At 43.7% G+C, this 20646-nt stretch overlaps 2 protein-coding genes across 3 annotated transcripts in view; both read left to right on the top strand.

Moving 5' to 3' along the window:
* The window catches only part of LOC143433634 (uncharacterized), a 49669-nt gene extending 31482 nt beyond the window's left edge, over positions 1–18187 (top strand). The window contains exons 1-4 of one of the 2 annotated variants that reach the window (XM_076911073.1): positions 5518–5661; positions 12372–12570; positions 14279–14422; positions 15538–18187. In XM_076911073.1, coding sequence (XP_076767188.1) covers positions 5631–5661; positions 12372–12570; positions 14279–14422; positions 15538–17473 — 2310 coding nt within the window. In that variant the 5' untranslated portion in view covers positions 5518–5630 and the 3' untranslated portion in view covers positions 17474–18187. Of the gene's footprint in view, positions 1–5517; positions 5662–12371; positions 12571–14278; positions 14423–15537 lie in introns of those variants that run through there. The other variant, XM_076911075.1, reaches the window with a different exon arrangement.
* LOC143422490 (regulator of microtubule dynamics protein 1) overlaps positions 1–20646 on the top strand; it is a 297728-nt gene that overhangs the window by 47788 nt on the left and 229294 nt on the right. The gene's annotated exons all lie outside the window — the stretch shown is intronic.

The following is a 20646-nucleotide window of genomic DNA, read 5'->3' as shown; positions in this document are numbered from 1 at the left end:
ACCCCGGGTTTTATATCAGCGAACTCTCGTCGAACGACATTACGCCGACCAGCACGGCTGACAACCTGCCATTTTAACGTACGATTACGCGTTTTAATGGCAAGCACCCCGTCACCCGACGGCGGACAGGGGAAACGACGCGTCTACCTGCGACTGCGATGGGATTTCTTTCGACGGCCTCCGGTGTATTTAGGACTTTCTATTACTTCGTTTAATTTATTCCGCGCGATAGCGAGGAGGTGGGAGCTTGTTGCATTCAATTTATGTCGCCTCGAGTGGACGCGTGGGACGCGTGGCTGTTAAATTGTGGTAATGAAAATTAAGAAAGTATCCGATGATCTTGCGCAGGTAGAAAGGAACGTACCGTTTTACCGTTTAATCCTGGATACGCGTTAGAGAAGGTATAGAGGCATATTTTCTGCCGACGAATGCTTATTATGTACATTTATGGATTTTTTTAATCATTCGTACTTATTATGTACTCTTATAGATGTTTTAATCGTCCGTAAATGTAAAAACATCCGCAATCTAATTATAATGTATACGTTGTTTATCAAGTCTCTGTTTTAAAAAAATGCTTAATCGAGGAAATAGTCTATACACGTTGTTATCGAATTTTATTATTCTACTCTTCGAATAGAACGCATTAAATAAAATGATCTATGCAATAGCGATGAATTTACAATTACAATACACTGATCTAGTCGATTGCGTGAAAAAGAAACACCGATGCAATTGGAAAACAGGAAACGATCGAATACACTTTGGAACGTCGCTAATTTCATTAGCAGCGATTTGAAAAGAAGTTTTTTATTTACGAGGTCAGGCGGGAACCGTGCCAATAGCCTGGAATGGCCGCGAACTAGCTACAAATTTCTGTTTAAAACGTCTGTTAGCGGGCACGCGATAGCGAGCCGCGTAATGAATCGGGTGCATTAGCGGATGGACGTTCGCCGGCGAACAGAGGCCAAGCTGTGGGAAAACCGAGTCCTCGAACATCGTCGGACCGTTCGAGGCTCATTAACCCATCAGATAGCGCGGTTACGTACCTCTTGAACCGCGCGATCGCGAAATGTCCATTTCCGTCGTCGATATTGGTCCCGCGAACGAGTCTCGTGAAATATGGAGCAGCTCGCTGCTGATAAAGAGACCAGCATTGGACCAGCGTTTCGATTCGATCGGTTCGCGATTACCATGATTAGTCGCAATTGCGCAGCGTTTTCTCTCTCATTTTTTAGTTTCCACCGTTTGATAACGCGCGCTCTACTTCTTGGTGAGATTTTCTCGTGGAAAATGATCGCGCGTTAAATAACGTCGTCGTATCGAATTCTTACGCGCAGCTGTTAATGATCGTGGCATTCGCGGGAAAAATTGCGAGCACATGGCGGTGCCTGCTCGGTTACCCTTTTTTCCGTGCTTTTTTTGCCGCGGGCGAGTGGACGGTTTCAATGCTGGCAGCGGAGTTAATGAGGAATATCGCGAGATGGTTTGTTAGTGTTGCTCTCGATTATTTCAAAGCTGGAATTCGAACGCAGATAGGCGTAAAAGATTCGAACGTACCTATTACTAGAATATTTTATACAAGTCTCGTCAACAATTTTCAGATACTTTTTCAATACAGGAATAACATAAAAAAATAATAAAAAAAACGACTCTCAGAACTGCAACCCTTAAAGTTACCAAAGGGATTCTGTGACTCCATCGCAGTCTGTTCGAAAGTTTCAAGATGGCTGAAATTCTTATTGTTAGTTTGCAGGCTGTTTTGAACAAGCTGCGGCTTTTCCGAGCACTAAGAACCGTTTCACTGTTGTTTATACGGACCCGTTCTTGGCTTACGAATTGTTTAAAAATGCACTGCTTCTTGAATAATCTATTGTTAGATTATCTGTTATTGTAGACGGGAGCTGGTTTCCACTTGGTCGCTGAAACGGTACCATTGTTGCATAATCGAATTTGTTTCTAACTTAGGAGGTTCCTCGAAACGTACTCGATCTTGCAACGTTTCCTGTTAATCGACCTGTTATTACAGTAGGTAACTAAACGTGATATCTATTTTCACATGCAGAAAAGTCCAATGTTGTAAAGAAAGCTCTGGCAAAAAGTTATTTCCATCAATTTATTTTTTTTTTAGATTCAATATTCTCTGAATCTAGTATTATTATCGATCTCTGTGATTGTTTGCCGATGATATTATTTCCTTATTTCGTCGCATCCGTTTCTGTCGCGCGCGAACGTTCCGCGTTAAAAGTATTTTTAAACAAAATATGCCCGAGGCTGTTTTCGAAAATACATCGAACACCGTCCGATGGGAAGAAATCGCGTGGTGAAACGACGGTATACGACAATCTCCACCGGGGCGAGTGATATATTATTTTTATACCGCGTTATTTCGGTTTTATAGGCGGTAATGGTATAAGGTTTCCAGATCTACTCAGAGTTTTGGGAGCTACTATTTTCGATTCCTGTTCATTTCGTAAACAGCCACATAGGCAGGCCCCACATAGGCAAAACGGCGCGCCCCGGCCGCTCGGAGTGGCTGATCTGTTGGCACCACTCAAGATGGTCGATTTTTTGCTCTCATTTGTCCGGTTGTTGCACAGCGCCCGCGACGACGTAATTTTCTGCTCAAGCCAACAAAGTGTTACAATGTTCACTGCTATTTGTAGATTAACTTCTCTGCGCATAAGGGGCACGAGCAGGTTCCTCGCTGCTTCTACATTCACCTTTTTTTATTACCGTTTCAATTACTACTTTTTCCGCGCCTCGACACAGGCGTGCTACCTGGGGAAGTTTCGTTTTATAATCGTTTCGAATATAATTAATACGAGCTTATTTTATATGTAAAGAAAAAAGTCGAAAATATAGATTAACATTTGAGAATGTATTTCGCACAAAATTTATTTTATTTATTTATGCCAATTATTTTATTTATGCTAAAATAGCATAGTAAACTTACAGTAAAATGTAAGATCTTTATATTTGACTTATATTTTCATTTCCTCTTTTTTTTTTATTCTAAAAAAATAAATATTCTTAATTGTCGCGGATACAATGGTTACAAATGCACGACTCTAGTTACTTCTCCATTTGCATACTGATTGATCAGGTTCAAGTACGTTAAATGTCCTTCCATTTAATGGTACCTACCTTTACGCGTCTCTGAAAACTCGACTCTACGAATATGGTATGTAGTTAACCCGATAAAAGAGTTCTTTATTGGAAAATATGGTTATGTGCCAGCGGTTTTAATAGCCGTGATACATACTTACGAGGGAATAAAAAAAATCTGATTACAGATTACGAATAGAAGCACGTGTAGGCAGAAAATACGCGGCGGACGCGCAACGTCTCGCGTCCCGTAATCGAATTCCTCTCAGTTTACGGTCACCGCCATAAAAACCATTGTCGCATTACCATATCTCGCGACAAGGAACTCTTCCATCAGCCGTTGAGTCGGGCAACAGCCTTATCCACCTCGTCGACGGACACGCGGTTGACATTCGGTTTTAAGCGATCCAGAGGCGGTGGCCTCGACGATCGTCCCGATCGGGCCCGTTAATCACTCGCGCGAAGGGTTTCGAAACGTCGCGCGCCTCGTATCAGCGAGTCACGCGAGGACTCGTCGCGGAACGCGGCAAAAAAGAGCGCCGGGACGAAACACCGGGCGGGAAAGGAGGGAACCCGAAAAAGAGGAGCGCCGCTTGCACGCGGCTCGATTCCTCCCTGGTGGTTCACGGGGTTAAATATACCCTGGTGTTTGCATCATACGCGTTCGCGAATCGAACGTGCGAGAGAGAGAGAGAGAGAGAGAGAGAGAGAGAGAGAGAGAGCGAGAGAGTGAGAGGAGAGGGAGAGGGGTACAGAGAGGGAGAGACAGAGGCGAGGGAGGGACAAAAGAGAACGGAGTACGTTAAATCGCGAGCGAAGAGGAAGGAAGTGGGGAAAAAAAGGAGGGAAAGGGTGTCTGGGGCTAAAATACCGATTTGGGACCACACCCATGACGAGGAAAAAGGAGCGCGGCGTGGCGGGATGGGAAAAGGAAACGGAAATAGTAATTGGTGAAGTGTACGGGTATCGGTGATCGGTTAATGAGAGTGTGATAAATATGGACTTGAAATTTCGAGCGGTAACAAGTTAAAAATTCTGATGGAGGATAATATATAGACCAATTACGAATGATTAATGAAGAAATTAGTAGAGTTGTTTCGAGCGAGGAGAACAATTTTAGAATTTAAGATGCAGAAAGCATGACACGTGCTATTCGAATAACTTTGCAACTAGGTTAGCGGAATAACTCTGGTTCAGCACGAAAGAACGAATTGCTATTATTAACGTTTATGTAAAAACATGGAATTTTCCTGGAAAAAGCAATTAGTCGAAAGGTCTGAACGGAAAGAGCCAAGGCAGAGCCAAAAACGGACCGATTAAAGCTCGAAAGAGGAACGGTTAAGGCGAACCTCCGATCAAGGAAGAAACGTTAACCAGCGATACGCAAACACGATCGAACGGAGAGAAAGCGGGATGGAAAGGTAGCAGGAAGGAGAAGAAGCAAACCAGGCACGCGATGAAAGGAAGATCGAAGGCGAAAGAGGTTGCGGAAAGGAGACGGAGCGAGAGAGCGAAGAGAAGGTTCAGACGTCTGCTATTACAGAGCACCTCCGTGGTCACGGCGCACAGCCCGATATGGAGCAATCTCAGATTTCCATCCGCCCAAATCAAGAATATACGCCCTCGCCGACGCTCTCGCTCTCTTCTTCTTCTTCTTTACCACCGCCGCCGTTCCTCTGCACCTCTACCTCCCTCTGCCTCCCTCTGCCTCCCTCTCTTTCCCTCTATCCCTTGTCAGGCGGAGGTGGAGGCGCTGCTCGGGGTTGGTGCTTGGCCGTCCGTGCTGGTAACAGTGCCAAAACTGCCTCAAAACGGACTGCTTCGCTCTATCCCTCTCTTTCTCTTCCTTTTTCGACTCTCCCTCCCCCTCTATCTACCGCCCCTCTCCGCCGCGCTTCCTCTTTCTCCCTCTTCCCCTACTTCATCCTCCTCTTCTGTTTCTGCTTCTTCTTCTTCTGCTGCTGCTTCTTCTTCTTCTTCTTCTTCTTCTTCTACTGCTGCTTCTTCTTCTTCTTCTTCTTCTTCTTCCCTTCCATCTCCCCCCTCGCCGTATCGCCGCGGTCCCGTGCTCGTCCGCGGATAACCCATCCCAGACACGTGTCCTCTGTCCGCCTTCTCACCTTCCTTCCTTCGACCACCGTTTCCATTCTGCACCCAGTCCACCGACGATCCTCCCGGGAGCTTTTCCCCGCTTTTCCAGTCTACCCTGTTCGCTCGACGCGTCTAACTCGCGTACCAGGGCGCGACACCAGGCGTGCTCGGGACCAACAAGTGTCCGAGGATCTCGTGGTCCAAGTTCATCGCACCGCGGTCTCGTTACGCGTGCCGCGCTCGTTCCTACCTGCGCGTCGATTCTCACCAGTACTCCGAGAGAGAACGTGGCGCGAGTGACAACCCCGTCGCGAAGACTCGCGGGACAGGGATCGCCAGTAGGAATCGCGGCACGGAAGAGGAACGTCGGATGCTCGCGGCTGATCGAGCAGGATTTATCGCAAGGAAGGATCGTTCAACAGCGCCTGTTCATGTTGCCAGAAAGCAAGTTTCCCGTCACAGGTAATTCGGGGCCGAGCAGCCAGCAAACACGGTGTGCGAACCCCGCGTGTGCTCGTAACCGTTGGGGTGACCGAGGTGTAGAATCGGGCCAGTGGATCACGGTCCGAAAGAGTTCCCCGTTTCTGACCTTCGTGCACCCCGTCGCACGCTTCGCAATTCCAATTCGAAGACCTGCTATTTCTACCGCCTCGCTTCCTCCTGGACGAACACCGCCGTTGCGTTCGCGTCGTGGTAACCGATCGACGTCGATCGTTTTCGATCTCGTCGAGCTACTCCCTCGTCGCCGTGTCACCTATCGTGTCACCTTGACATATTTCTGATCGTTGCACAGCTGACTTACCGTTTTTAACCTACTTGCGCTTCTGCCAGTTAAGACCGAACACATGCTCGGCCGCGTGCTAGCATTCGCCTCGAATCGACGTCCACTTGTTGCCCGCAATTGCGCGCACGCGACGCGCGTCCCATGCTCGTGCTTGCAAACAGCATGGAATCCGTGCTCACCTCTGACGCGTTTCCACCCGATAATCGTGTTAATCGAATCGCTTGTCTCTCGCTACGAGCACTCCTATCCGTTGCTCTATTGAGAAGATTATCTGGGTTCATCGTCGAGGTCGAAACGGAAAGTGGCACCGCGTTCTTTTCGCGTCATAGTTTTTCTAACTATCGCTCGTCGATACACCTTGAGACAGGCACCCCGCACGCGCCGCAACGAAGGGTGCTTACCTGAAACGAACGAATTCGGGTTTGCGGCGGGTGGAAGGGCAACGGGGACGCGGACGTAGATCGGAAACGGGCAAACGAGAGCGTCTGAACGGGCGTAGTCGTAAAGATACACCGCGCCGCGGTCCCCGTCATCCATAATCCCAAATATGGAGTGAGAAATTTGAGAGAACCGAAAATAGTGGCGCTACGCCAACCGCTAAAAATAGCCAAAAAATAAATTGTAGTTACGCGGCCGCCTGCATCATTCTATAACTGGTCTTCAATGAATCGGGCCACCTCCCGCACACGCCGTTATTAATACACCGTCACACGGACAAGCCGGCCGGTCGGTAAGCTGTATTGCTCCCGTTTTTGGCCTGTCCCGCGGGGAACCGATCCGAACCCGAGTTCAGGGCTCGATTTCGCGGGTACCCACGCGACACGTCGACGGGATCCCGTTTTTCCACGCGTTCCTTCCCGTGTTCGTTGCCCGCTGCAACGCGACGCGTCGTTCGCCGTTGGGCCGAGGGCGAGAGAAATCGCTTCGATTAATCTAGCTCGCGTGCCTGTCTACCGTTTAATTTTAAATGACACGTGTCCTGGGGTTATTAGAACTTTTGTCGCACGTGCCGCGCTGAGATTTCACGCGGAACTGCGCTTCGAACTGTACGCGCGAGGTTTATGCTTCCCCATCGAGCATCGTCTTCAGGCTGATTAGGTAGCGTCTTTCGAATCGTATCTTTCGCTGTTTTAGTTGATCTTTCATATTTTAATGCAAGTTTTAGTACAAGATCTTTAAACGTCACCGTTTGGTATACTTTAAGTCGAGCATGAGGAGCAAAGATGGCGTCTTTGGTTGATGGGGGATGTTTTAATTCTTGTATATATAATTATTTTTCTTTTAGAAATGAAAATAAGTGTTGAGATGTAATTGTAACTTCAGTAAATAAATGTTGAGTATATTTGTAACATTTCATTGGAATTGATCAATTTTTTAACAGTAGTTCTGTATAATTGAAAAGGAAAGATTGTTTATTGGGAAAGCAAACTTGTATGAGTTTATTTCTCTTATTTACTCGGATATGTACGTGATTCTCTTTTTGTTTATTCATTTTACTTAGTCCAATCATTGCCAACTATGAGTATACTCGTAGGTAGCAGGGTCTTACCGATTGCCAGCATGAATTCATTTGTTATTATCTTTCATTAGAAGGCAAAAAAGTATAAAAATAACGAAATGCGCATAGATACGAAAATATGAAACAGAAATGATAATACTAATGCAATCACAAAGCATTATACTGGCAGCGAATGGATTAATATATCCATAAAACGGCCATAAAACGGATCGAGATATAATTAGAGCCAACGAGTTTCTGTCGTCCACAGAATTGATAAATACTTTACAATTTGATAAGAGCAACTTAATCCGTGTGATTGTTGACTGCATTCGTTATCAGAAAAGAACAAAAATATTGTCGTATCTATTTCTGTTGTGGTAGCATAAAATATGTCATCGAACTTACTGCTGGTGTAAGCAGTTCGGTAAAAACATGTTTTTGGACCGTGTATCGATCAATCGCTGAAAATAATAAATTATGTTATTTTTAGAATGTCTTTGGTATTTGTTTGATTGCTGTTCTAACGTCCCTCTGCTTCTTAAATCATGATACACAGTATTTGAAGAGAAGAGGTTTGACAATTACCATTTTATGCTACACTTAACATTTGAGTTTAATTTAACTTGAGGTGAAATCAATATATGCACATAGAATATGTGAAACTATTATTATTTACACTTTACCACATATTCTCTAATAATTAATTAAACCTTTACTAAAACTTTTAATTATATTTACTTCGATCGTTACCATTGTCTACATCGATTTTATAATCAATTTTACCTTCACAGTTCAAATAACATTCTCTGTCAACAATCAGGAAAACGATTAAAAACAAAATTACACGGTTCGTTTCAAGTTCGTTGTATAATGTGACAAATTTGAAAATAATTGAACACGAAGTAACCAGAAATGAAATTAGGAGCGCACGTTATTAATTATCATTAAATGGAATTTTAATTCACTTTATTCACAACGCTTTCGATCTAGTTATTAATTAAGAATAATTAGAAATAAAAAATCAAAAGCAAAATGGACGAAAGCGAGAAAGTGAACCATAATTCAGGATTCCATCGAAATGGTCAATCAAATTTCAATTTAGACCTTACGCATTTACATTGCTTTCGATCTAGTTATTAATCGAGGGTAAATTACGAACAGTAATCGAAAGAAAAATGGACGCGAGCGAATAACCGAACCATAATTTACAATTCCATCGAAATGAACGATTAAATTTCGACTCGCTTTATTCACATCGTTTTGAATTTCGTTGAATCGAGCACCGTTGTTCGATCGTTGAGCGAACCGTGTAATTCCGTCTTAAGCGAGACGTGGAAAAACTGGCTGGTGTAAAGGCGTGAAACCCGATCGACTAAGGCCAAGTACGGGCCAGGAATTGCGGGTGTTGGGTGGGCCCGTACGTGTGTCCGTTTCTATTTTCGAGCGGGAATATTTTTATCCGACGGTGTGCTGCAAACTCAGTATGTACAATACGCTTCTTCATCTCACCACTTCCACATGTTCTCGTGTCTCCCCCTTTTTTTTCTTCTTCTACTTCTTGTTTCCGCTCTCTCGTCCAATGGGTTATGTCTTTCTTCGATATCGTTTCGTCGCGTCGCCCATTGCTCGGCCAAATCGCTTCGCCTTTGCTTGAATAATCCCGTCGTATCTGTTACTTTTCGCTTACTACTATCGCTACTCGTCTCTGATATTCTCAATTAAACGTTGCTTAATCGATAACTCCGTTATTAATATTGTTATTCTATAATAATAAATGGGTTAGAGTGCGATAAAACTATATTAATATAACAAATATCGTAATAATTGTATAGAGCAATGCATAAAAAAAAATTGAAAGGGAGATGTTGTCATAATATGTCACATAGAGCAAGTTCATTTAAAATATTTTAAATACTCCAACGACATACGTAAAATTAATGAATCATTCGTGCGAATGTGTGGTAGTAATATATTGCATTATTACCTCGATTAGTCAGGAATGCGTCGACTGCACTGTGAAGGCATACATATATAAATCTTGGATACATTTCAAACGATATTTAAATAAGACTCGAAATTTAATTTATAGTTTTGAGTGTACCAGGGGATGCACAACACAAACAGAAATATTAATAATTGCTTCCACCTACATATTTATACATATTTGAAACAAATTTTAAAAAAATTAATTACAGATTATTTCATGAACGGATTAGAAACTCGTCTAGTTTGAAAGAATTGCGAAAGTGAATGGAATTTTTCTCATAACACGAAGTTACGACATAACGGGTTATTACAATTAATTAGTAACACGTGTAAGCCGTACAGTTTTCGATTCGCAAGTTTGAAACTTATTACCCGTATCAGGTTTCCGTTGAAGTACGGAATGATCTAAAAACAGTTTGAAGGATTTAGGAGTATATGCTACTCTCATGAAAATAGACAACAAGTGTCCCGCTAGCGGACATTCAAAATTGAATCCTCGCGATGGCACAAACAGACAATTCAACATTACTTAAATTACACTTTTAGTAATGCCATATTTCTCCCTGTTCTTTTTTACTCTTTTTAAATGATACTTCACACAATTATAGACATCAATAGCAATTCCACACGCTCACTTCGCACTAAGAACGCAATTAACTAACGTTAATTAATAGAAATAAAAGATTGAACGCGTGCCTCGCTGCCAAACGTGTCACATCTCCGAATGAGATCTCAGGTGCGATTTTCCAGCGATACACCCACGTTCGATGGGTACCATGGCGCGGGGCACCCGACGACACACGAAACACCGGCGTTTATTATTACGCGCGAAGAACTCGGCTGGTCCGGGTCCTATATTTATACGCGGCGGATCGACGTTTCGATGAGCTTAAAGGAGCATCGAGGAGGAATTATACGCGACAGGTGCGCATAGGCGAGCTGAAAAGCATTCCTTAAGCCGTAGCTAGAGCGTAATACGGTTCGCGTTTCCCTTTTACGCGTTCTCGAAGGCGTCCGTTCGACGGCGTGCCCACGCCGCACCCCGTCCGATGTCGCAACACCCCATCGGCGATCCACCGGCCGTTTGTTCGGCTCCCGCCATTTCTCACGCCTCGGACGATCGTTTACGGTCAATCGGACAATGTTTCATTAACCAGACGGTTATGAATATTCCGTAACCGTCGTACGTTGCGAGCGCGAAACCTCGACGCGGCCGGATGCCCACGCGTAACCTCTCGTTCGGACCTATATACATACGATTTAGCGCCGATTCAATGGAGCGGAGGGTCCGCTTTCGAATCGCGCCCCAGAGATCCACGATCGTTTTTTTCGAATTTCCAATTTTCATTGCTACTATTTTTTTTTTAATTGTCTGGGTAGACTGTTGTTCTTTGATTTGAGAGGATGTAGCGAAATTTTTGTCGAGACTCGTGTCTCCGTGATTCTATATTAATTTAGTTTTATATAAGAAATTTCTGCGATATATAATTACAATGTTTTTTTTTTGGAGCTTTTTGTTGAGCTGAATATTTTCAACGCAGGTTTTTTTGCATATATTGCAAGACACTTTAAAAGATACTTCTTGTAGCGCATTAAAACGAATATGATAGTTCAGATAGATGAATGTGTTTACGAGAAGCATGATTATTAATTTGAAAATGGAAGGCTGTGTAAGCTGTTGTAAATTATTGCGTTGAAAATTGTATACGACGCATTGAAAGGAAGGTGAATTTTATCACTTTCGCAATTGAGATAATTAATGGAACTGCGGTTTTTACGTTCGATATTTCTTAGAAATATTACTCTCTTAATTGAGAAACACAGAAATAAAATACGAACGTGTATTGACTTCATTTTAATCGAACGAAGAATCTTAGATAATTAAACTTAAATCTGTGTTACTCTGTAAACAAATCATTCGACTCATAGACTACGAATTAAGAGCATGTATATTTTTATATTTCCTTTATTTATTTCAAATAAACTAGTGTAGCTTAAAAGAAGTATTATTATATTCTTTCAGTGAAGTTTAGAAAAATGACAAAAATGGACGTTTGCAATCTTGGCAGATGTTAAAAGTGTACTCTCCACAAATAGCCTTGTTGCAATAGTTGATTGACGTAATTTTAATCGTGTCTTCTGCGAGCTTCTACGATATTCAAAATATCTTCGATATTCAACTGTTAGACAACGATTACAGCAAATTTCGAAAAATAACAGGTGTACAGCTGTGCTTATTACCTTTAGATAACTTATTTTACTAGTTATGAAGGTACTGTGAGCGGAAATATCTCGAATTCACAAAACTATCAGGAGTCGGTAGTCTATTAAACGAGTGTTTAATTATCTAGGAATAATTAACATACATATAAACTGGTACCAGGAAAGGAATAACTATAATTTAAAGTTTACTTCATTTTATGTAAATTATGGCATAAATTCCAATGAAAAGGGAATACTCCTTTCATCTGAAAAGATAGAAAGCATCAGAATCGATTTCAGATACAATAATATATTGTATTTAACCACTGCGCTATTGTCATCAGAAGTTCATAGTTTCTATCTAACTTTAATAGTAGAAAGTAGATAGTATATGCTATAACTTCAAATTTGTTCTTAACCCGTCCTAAGAAAAACTCTGAAAACTTTAAATCCTCTTGGAAAATATTTGATTAAAACATTTAATTAGTACACACATATTTCACTTAAACAGTGCTTCCACCTCCATTGACTACCAATGGTCCAGCTGAGAAGGAAGCTGTTGATTCAGTAAAATGATCACCTTTAAAAATGAAAACGTTCGAGTATCAGAATGAAGAAAAAAAAAATGGAAAAAGTCAAAGTTTCCATCGATGTAGATCGCTGGACTCGAAGCTAACCGGTGACGATTCCGTTTTCCAGGGGGCACTATGCAGACCGAGGAAGTCGTGCCTCGCGCACAATCGACTGGTATAGACGGCGGCCCCACAGACAGCGCCCCTCTGCAGCATCTGCATCACTCGTCACACATAAAGTGCCCGTTGCCATCTCTGCTCCACATGGCGGTCAAGCAGGAGCCGCAGGAGGAGGAGGAACGGAGTCGTGACACGAATGCGTTGAGGTGAGCCTACGATTATGCTAATCGAACCGTCCCGTTCTACGATACGCCGGCTCTGTCTTTATGTAACACGCTTTCCCTCGTAAACCTCCTCTTTGTTGGACCAATAGATCGCCTCCCATAATGCTTCTGAGAGAGCTGCACGCGGGCACGTACGCGGGCATCTTTCAAACGGGACGAACGCGCGTCCCATTCATGAAGTCTTTATCTTCGCGCTATTGTGCTTTCGACTCTTGGACTGTTCTTTTTATTTATTTTATAGTGAATCGTTTTTAAATCTGTTTTTATATTCCAAATTGTTACTGTCCTATGAAAATACTGTTAAATGGTAGAGTAGATTTAATTAATCGATGCACTGACGATGAAATAATTTTGGTGTTAATAAATTTCTTAATATTTCTATAATTGATATTATATAGAAAATCTTCTTTTTATTTTAGAAAATTATTACGCTGTATCTAGCGATCCATAAATTTTCATAAAAATAAGTTCAACTCTGTGTAGATTTTCACTGACAAGATTCGGCAGCGTTTTCTGTCTCCATTAAACTCGCGAAAGAAAAATTAGTATCCCATCGACGAAATAAACGCTCGTGTCGATGGACGGACGTGTTGATGTAAATCATCTAAAAGTGGTATTAGTTATTATTATCGCCGCGTGTTGAGCATCGCGACGCGATAAACGTGTCCTGTCAAGGAAATGAAATAACGCGGTGCTCAGAAATTATTTCGCGGACGCGTGTTGCTTGTACGCGTACAATGGCGTTCGTGCTGTGCGGCGTGCATATTTTCGGTTTGGTGGACGTTTCAGTGGTGTTTACGAGCGGCGGATTATTTTTTTGTAGCGAGTGCGCCGCAATCAGCTCGAAATGTAAAAAAATAATTTATGTAGTCGAGGGTAGTTTCGAAGTCTTGGGTCGAGCGATCGGAATGCTCGTCTACAGCGTCCTCCAAAAGTTTCTCTACAGCCTTTGCTCTTATATAACCAATCAAATTGTAATTGCAATTTGTGGATGCGTGCCTGTTAAACCCTTACGCTCTCTCTCCCTCTCTCAATTTTCAATACAATTTATTAATAACTCCGACCTATATTTTCGCGGAGATCTTATGAAAGCAAGAGCGTTGTTTCGAAATGAACAAATACCAATAAATGACCACGGTCTTTCCGTTCCTTTAAATTAATTCTAAAATAGGAACATTGAGTTCGATATTTTACTTAATATATAAATTGTACGTGTTATTGAAGAGAAGTGCTAATCGAGTGCACGAGGTTAATCTTAGAATTGTAATGATAAGTGGTAATTAATGGAAAATAGTAAGTTTTTAAAGCGATGATATTAATATTCCAAAGTATATACTTCATTGCGTCATGGAATCATAAATTCCAGAGCTAATGTTGTGAAAATAAATTTTTCTTAACTTCTACCAGGAAACAATGACACGGACATGTCTCATTTGCGAATTCGAGAAAAGTGTGAAGCGCAACGGTAGACCGGAACTTTTTGAGCACAGTGTATATTTTAGCACCTCGATGCGATTTATGACTGATGTTTGCGTCGATTTTGTTCCGAATAGGTATCGTGTAACAACTTTCACTTTACTTTATTCACGTTCCCGCCCCCCTATCCTTATTGCTGGCTGTTAAGTACAAAGGTGTTCTATTATTTTTATTTGTTCCGCACGAATAGAGGATTAAACGATGAATTTCATAGTCCGCAAGTAGATGCAGACACTTCGCCGACGTCCGTCGACAGTAAACACGGCCACGGGCACGAAACGGGCCATCACCAGATACAGGAGCTGGAGGAGAGTCCAGGGCAGACTGTGTCGGAATTGAATAACAAGGGGAGGCCGAGGTAATTCCCATCTCTCTTAATTAATTATTGTCCCTTCGTTCCATTATGCAACTCCAAAATCACTTATAACTCAAACATTTTACCCCTATTTGCTTATTATAAAATCAATAATAAGAAATTGCAAGTACTCGTGGTTTACATTTTCTGGTGCAACATGGATTAAATATATTTCCAAAAGAATTTTCGATGCTAGTATATTTAATAATCAATTAAAAATCTGTCAAAGGTATTAAGGTATTTGTCATTTTTAACGAATCTTCGCCGGATAAATTGTAACATAAATTATTATTTTTAAATAGCGTTTATTGGAACGTTCTGTTACGTATATATGTATTTACTTGATCGTGTCGGTAGCAGGTTGTTATAATAGCGGAAAATCCTCGTTGCGCATCCTTGTATCGAGTTTTGATACGCGACGATGCAACGCCGCGCGAACGATACGGTGGGAAGATACGCAACAAGTGGACGCGCTGATTAAAACCTGCTACACCGTCGGGAAAATGTCTCCTTTGAATAGCCTTTGACAGGGATTAAACAGACTGGGAAAACAGGTTCGTTCCGCGAGTTCTACGTACTCTCTGGCGCGGCAAAAAGTGCGAACTTCTTTGGTACGTCGTTGAAATGCCGCGAGTCCATTACCGTTATTGAATTTCATTAAAACGAGCCGCGTTAGAGCAACCGTTGGAAGAGGAGCGCTGGTAAAAGACACATTCTCTCTATGCATAATATGCCTGCTGCGAGGTGGCGCGGCTTTTATAAATCGCTGTTCCGAGGTGTGGTTCGGAATGCAGCTAGCTGGAAAACAACGTTAACCCGAGACCCGTATCGTCCACGTAATTATCCGCGTCGAGCATCGAATTTCCATATTATTCCTTGCACGCGTTCAGTCGAGCACTCGACAAAATTAATTACCAATTAATCCCGGAACGAACGTGAGAAATTTGAATAATAGAAACCTTCTGTTACGTTCCACGGACTAAAATCGTGGATAAACGATTATCCTTCTTCTGATAGATGAATGCAGGAAAAAAGATATTTATAATCTTTATTTCCGCATTGTTTGTATCATGCATCGAGCAAGTTTAAAACAAATAGACACTGAACGTCTGTTGCAGCCGTGGCCGCAGGAAGTCGCGATGGAAGCTCAAGTTCCATCACCAAGCGCTGCCCCCGGAGTACCTGGACCATTACGAGGCGTCCCTCGCCCAAGAGGCTCTGAACTCATCGCCAACGCGGCTGACGGAGCCGACGATCCCAAGCCCCGCGCCAACCAGCTCCACCTCGACGCCCAGCCCGATCGCGGACGTCCACGGATGGCTGCAACGGATCGCGGCGATGCAGCAGGAGCTCTGCCCGCAGATCACGTCGGCTCATTGCCCGACGGTGAACACGAGTCAACCGTCCGGCTCGAGGAGGTCCGTCATCACGTCGACCACCTCCCATACTCTGAACAGTGGCCACCACAACCACAATCAACAGCAACAGCCGTCGTCGCAAGTGTCCGCGAGGCCGCCGATGAAGTACTCCGATCTGCCTTACATGGGTGAGATCACGTTGGACAACAGCAAACCGCGACGGGGCAGGAAGCCGAAGAAAGCGGACATTTGCCATTTAATATACAAGAATTACGGCACCATCCTGCCCGGGACTCCTGGCCACGAGGAGAGGCGGTTGTCGCCCAGGGACAAGCTCGACTGCCGCGAAAGGATCTCGCCGCAGATGTCTTTCCAGCGCACCGACGTTCAGAATCGGATCAGCAGCTTGCTGGAGAAGAGACTGACGCAGGAGTCGCGGCGGACTTTCGGGCTAATGGAGAACGCCAGGGAACAGGACGAGCCGTTGAACCTTTGCATCCGCGATCTGAACCAGCTGAAGATCAGACTGCTGAGGAAGCACGGAAACGTGTACGAGTCTGGACAAGTTAAGAGTGAGACCTCCAGTGACGGGGAGGAGGTCGAGTGTATAGGTGCTATGTACTCTTCGGAGCCTGGATACCGTCCGTTGGAACCTCTGAGTCGGGGTGGCAATAACGTGAATCATAATAACAATATAATCGACCCCATGCTAGGTGCTAACCCCGGATTCATGTACTGGCCGAACGCAGGAGTGTTCATTCACCCAATGGCGCTGCAGTCGCAGTTACTTTACTACCAAAAAATGGCGCAGACTGACAAATGTTACCCCAGGACCGTGGACCAGCCACCGAAAGAGCAGAAGATCGTCCCGAAGTCGATATACTCGATGATGGAGACGAAGAGTCCCCCGTTGGTCCCGCCTCCGGTTCAAGCCCCTCAAACGGTCCCCGTGCCGCCACCAGTCTCGCCAAGACTGAAGAGGAACGCGCCTGTGGGCCAAGCCAGCCAAGGACAACCGACGAAGAGGAAACGGTCGGCTATATTCATCCCGCCTATGCCTACGGAGAACAACAACAACCCCGCAACGGAGGTGAGCATATGCAAGTTCAAGTTCACCGGCGGCGCGAAGCCCAGTCTTCAAGAGAAGAAGAGTCTGTCGGTGGATTCTGGTGGAAACTTCCGGTATTACAGCGGGACGGGGGATAAGAGTATGCGCGGCTACGAGTTCTTCCCTAGAGAAGCGTTGCAGCAGTCGGCTGGCCAATCCGGTTCGTCGACCGGAGCTTTCTTAAACGCTGCTGGCGAGCGAATTCAACCGACCCCTTGCCAGAGGAACAACAACCAGGAGGAGGGCCGCCGGAAGCGGAAGACTCGGAAGTCCCTGCAGAGGGAGAAGCTCGAACAGACGTTCAAAGAGAAGGGGTTCTTGATTCAAACGCAGCAGCTCGAGTCCGCCGAGGGCGCGACTTATTGTAAATTCCGGCAGCTGCGGAAGTTCACGAGGTATCTGTTCAGAAGTTGGAAGGACTATCTTCCGGGGAACGTGCGCGAGTTGACAGGCGCGGCGGACAGCGAGGCGGTCGACGGGGACGTCGAGAGCGACACGAACGTGTTGCCGTCGCCGGGGCCTCATCCGAATATGGTCGATGTGTCCACCGGCTTCGCTGACGAGCATCGCGCTCTGCCGCTCACGTGAAATAGTAAGACCGCTCGCCGACGCGATCGGTCGGTTCTAGTTTTACGCCATCTTTGCCGCGGCATTGCACCGGCTGTGGGGTAGATTCGAGGATACGCACGACGGCACCCATTGGCACGCGGCCATTGGTCCGCTGCCACGTCGTTTTGGTGGGTGTCGAGTTTGGTGGAGAAGATTTAATGGGACGGTTCTGATTCTGGCTAGGAGAGTCACTCGATTTGGACAGATTTTATGTACACAGAGAACGTAATTAAGTATACGAGGACTTTTGTATGCGATTCGAAATAGTTTCAGTGAACGAATCTTAGATGGAAGGGCAGTTTCTTGTTTTAAATGTCGTTTTGTTATTTCTCTTCCGAATTACATCCAATCTTGTTTAGGAAAAGTGGTATACAAAGTGCTATTAAGATGAGAATTTTCTAGTTGAGTGACTTTCGTTGCGAGTCGGAATTTTAGGGTCCTTTGCGTTCAGGATGACAGTTTATGCTAGGAATGTTAAAGGAAATGGTAGTTAATTAGTCGGATGCGATTGTGCTTCGAGTGGTTTAAAGTCGATATTGGTTAATATCGAACGGAAAGTTGATCCGACATTTGGTTGGTAAATGCTAAAAGCTTCTGACTTTTCTGAAAATTAACAACCGATAAGCTAAGTGAAACTAAAATAAAGATTCGTTACTTAATCGTACCATCCCCAAAAGCACTACGATTATGCTGGCTTTGAAAACGGTTTTTTATTTTCAAGTTCTTGGGAAAAGATGCTCATGATGACACAATTGACTGATCGAGAAGTTACACTGCGAATAAACATATTGCTCATCTTGTTAATTAAAACCTTCAGACACGACTCATCGTTCATCGATCGCGGTTTTCTTGCCACTACTGTTGAATCTCGCGTCGAGATTGACTTTATAGTAGAGTCTTAATAGAGATATGTACGTCTCGCATGTCGCGTGCACGTGATCGCTGCTGCATACGGGACATGCATTTATTGCATTCAGCGTTGTCGAACTGCCTTATTATCATATCGTTGAAGGATCTTGCCGATGACATCGAACGAACGTAGCAAAGCAATACAGTTAGGATAAAATTTTTAAGACGAACGATTCGACGTATTTGTTTCATCAAATTCACACGGATGTCGTGCAGTAACTATTTAATTCTAAGATACAATGACAAGTATCTTATATACAAATTTTCATCGGGTCATCGGGATTAGGGTTATCAAATTCAGAAATTGTTTTTAAAAAATATTGAAAATTGCAGTTTGGAACATTTCACCTATAATAGTGATTTTGATTGAAAGCGAGCGAGTCAGCGGATCAAACGCGAAATACCACCGCGTAACTTTCACTGTGCGCTCACGATTTAATAATAGGCGACTGTTAATGTCATAAAAGTTAAATATCGAGAGTTTATGACACGTGTGAGACGCGTAGGACGTCTATATACGCTTCTGAAGAATGCACGGCTGTTTAATGCATAATGAAATGTCACAGACTGAGATGCGATTCGTCGGAGACTTTCCATCGAAAATTACTGAAATAATATCGATATCCTCAGACGCATTAAACATGCAGATTAAATTGAACGATACGTAACATTGCCAACCAACGATACGCAACGTATATTTCTAATGTAGTCGTTATTTATTAATAACAGACAAGAGCAGAGTGTCTCCAACGTTTCTCGATCCAACTAAAACACTGTTATCCGCGACGAATCAATCGGCAATCGTAAATAGAGATATTCCAACAGACTTCCGCCGATAAAAACGTCCTTTAGCACGTGTTTCACGTACGCTCGATAGTCGAGGAAGCCGGCAAGTGGTGTTCATGACAGGTCGTGTAGCAATGCGTGGATCGATACGAGCAACGAGATGGTCGATTCTTCGAATGAAAATTGTGTACGTACGTATGCACGGGTGTGTCGCGAGCAAAACGATGAAAACGTAGAGGGAAAGGGATAGAGGAAGGGAAAGAGGAAGGGCGACAGGTGGCGGCGTGTTTTAATAATAATGTAAATTCGATCGTAGCTCCGTGCCAAAGATGGGAGGACTAGAATGCTTGTACATAGCGGTGAAGGAGAAGAGAGAACGTGTTCGTCGTTTAGTTAACCAAAGAGCGTGGTTTCGTGCTCGCCGATTAGAAGCGGACGGTGTTGTTTGTCGTGTCGAAGAGACACCAGAGGCGTGAACGCGATGATATTCAGCTTTCACGAGGCGAGGCAGCGATCGCGAGGCCGAGACTACTCGTTGGCTTTCGATTTCGCGATACGCGAGACCCGCGCATCCCAGATCAAGAGGAAGAGAAGGCCAGATTAGGGGAGGAAAGTGCGCGGGAACGAGCGAGAGGGGATTAGCCGAAGCTCGAGGTGGAGAAAGCGGAAAGAGGAAAAAAAAAGGAGATAGAAAATATAATAATAAGAAAAAGGTCGTTGTAATTGTACGGTTATCATGATTATCTATCAGTCGTAAAACTGCACGCGAATTTTATTTAATAACGCCTAACGAAATCTAGTCTTATTTATACTCTTTGTTAAATCAAAAGCCGTGTTTTTTTTCTCTTTTTTTATTATTATTATTATTATTATTATTATTATTATTATTAATATTATTATTATTATTATTATTATTATTATTATTATTATTATTATTATTATACGCACAGCGATCTATTTATGTATGTACATAGTTTACGTCGGCGCGTGGCGTTGTTCGGAATGCAAGGGGTGTGGAATGAGGGTGGAACGATTAGTTGGTCCGTGGATGTGCGTCGAAATGACGAGGACCGTAATGGCGACGCTTCCGTGGGCTCACGATGGACGCGAGTCGCGTCGTTGGAAGCGCGAACGAAACGATCGCACCTGAGGCTCGTGTGCTTCCATCGATTTCTCGCCTTCAAAGTACTCCAGCCGCGGGGTTCAGCGCGTTCCATTCGACGTGTCTTCGTTGTTCGAGGTGAAATTGCGCTCGAAACGGCGATTATCAGCGGTGGAACGGGAGAAAGTGCAACAGGAACCGTCCTATGTCCGTATAGTTATTATCCTGTGCAGCGACACGTGAAAACTATTTTGTACGTATTGCCGATTGTAAAGAGATCGATTCTTATAGTCTGTAATAATAAAACGTAATTGTTACTGATCTTTCTGCTATTCGTCAATCGTTTCAGTTAATG

This window comes from Xylocopa sonorina, chromosome 3 (genome assembly GCF_050948175.1).
Source record: "Xylocopa sonorina isolate GNS202 chromosome 3, iyXylSono1_principal, whole genome shotgun sequence".
Taxonomy (NCBI): Eukaryota; Metazoa; Arthropoda; class Insecta; order Hymenoptera; family Apidae; genus Xylocopa; species Xylocopa sonorina.
The sequence above is the reverse complement of the archived record's forward strand: the minus strand, read 5'-3'. Positions and strand labels throughout refer to the sequence as shown.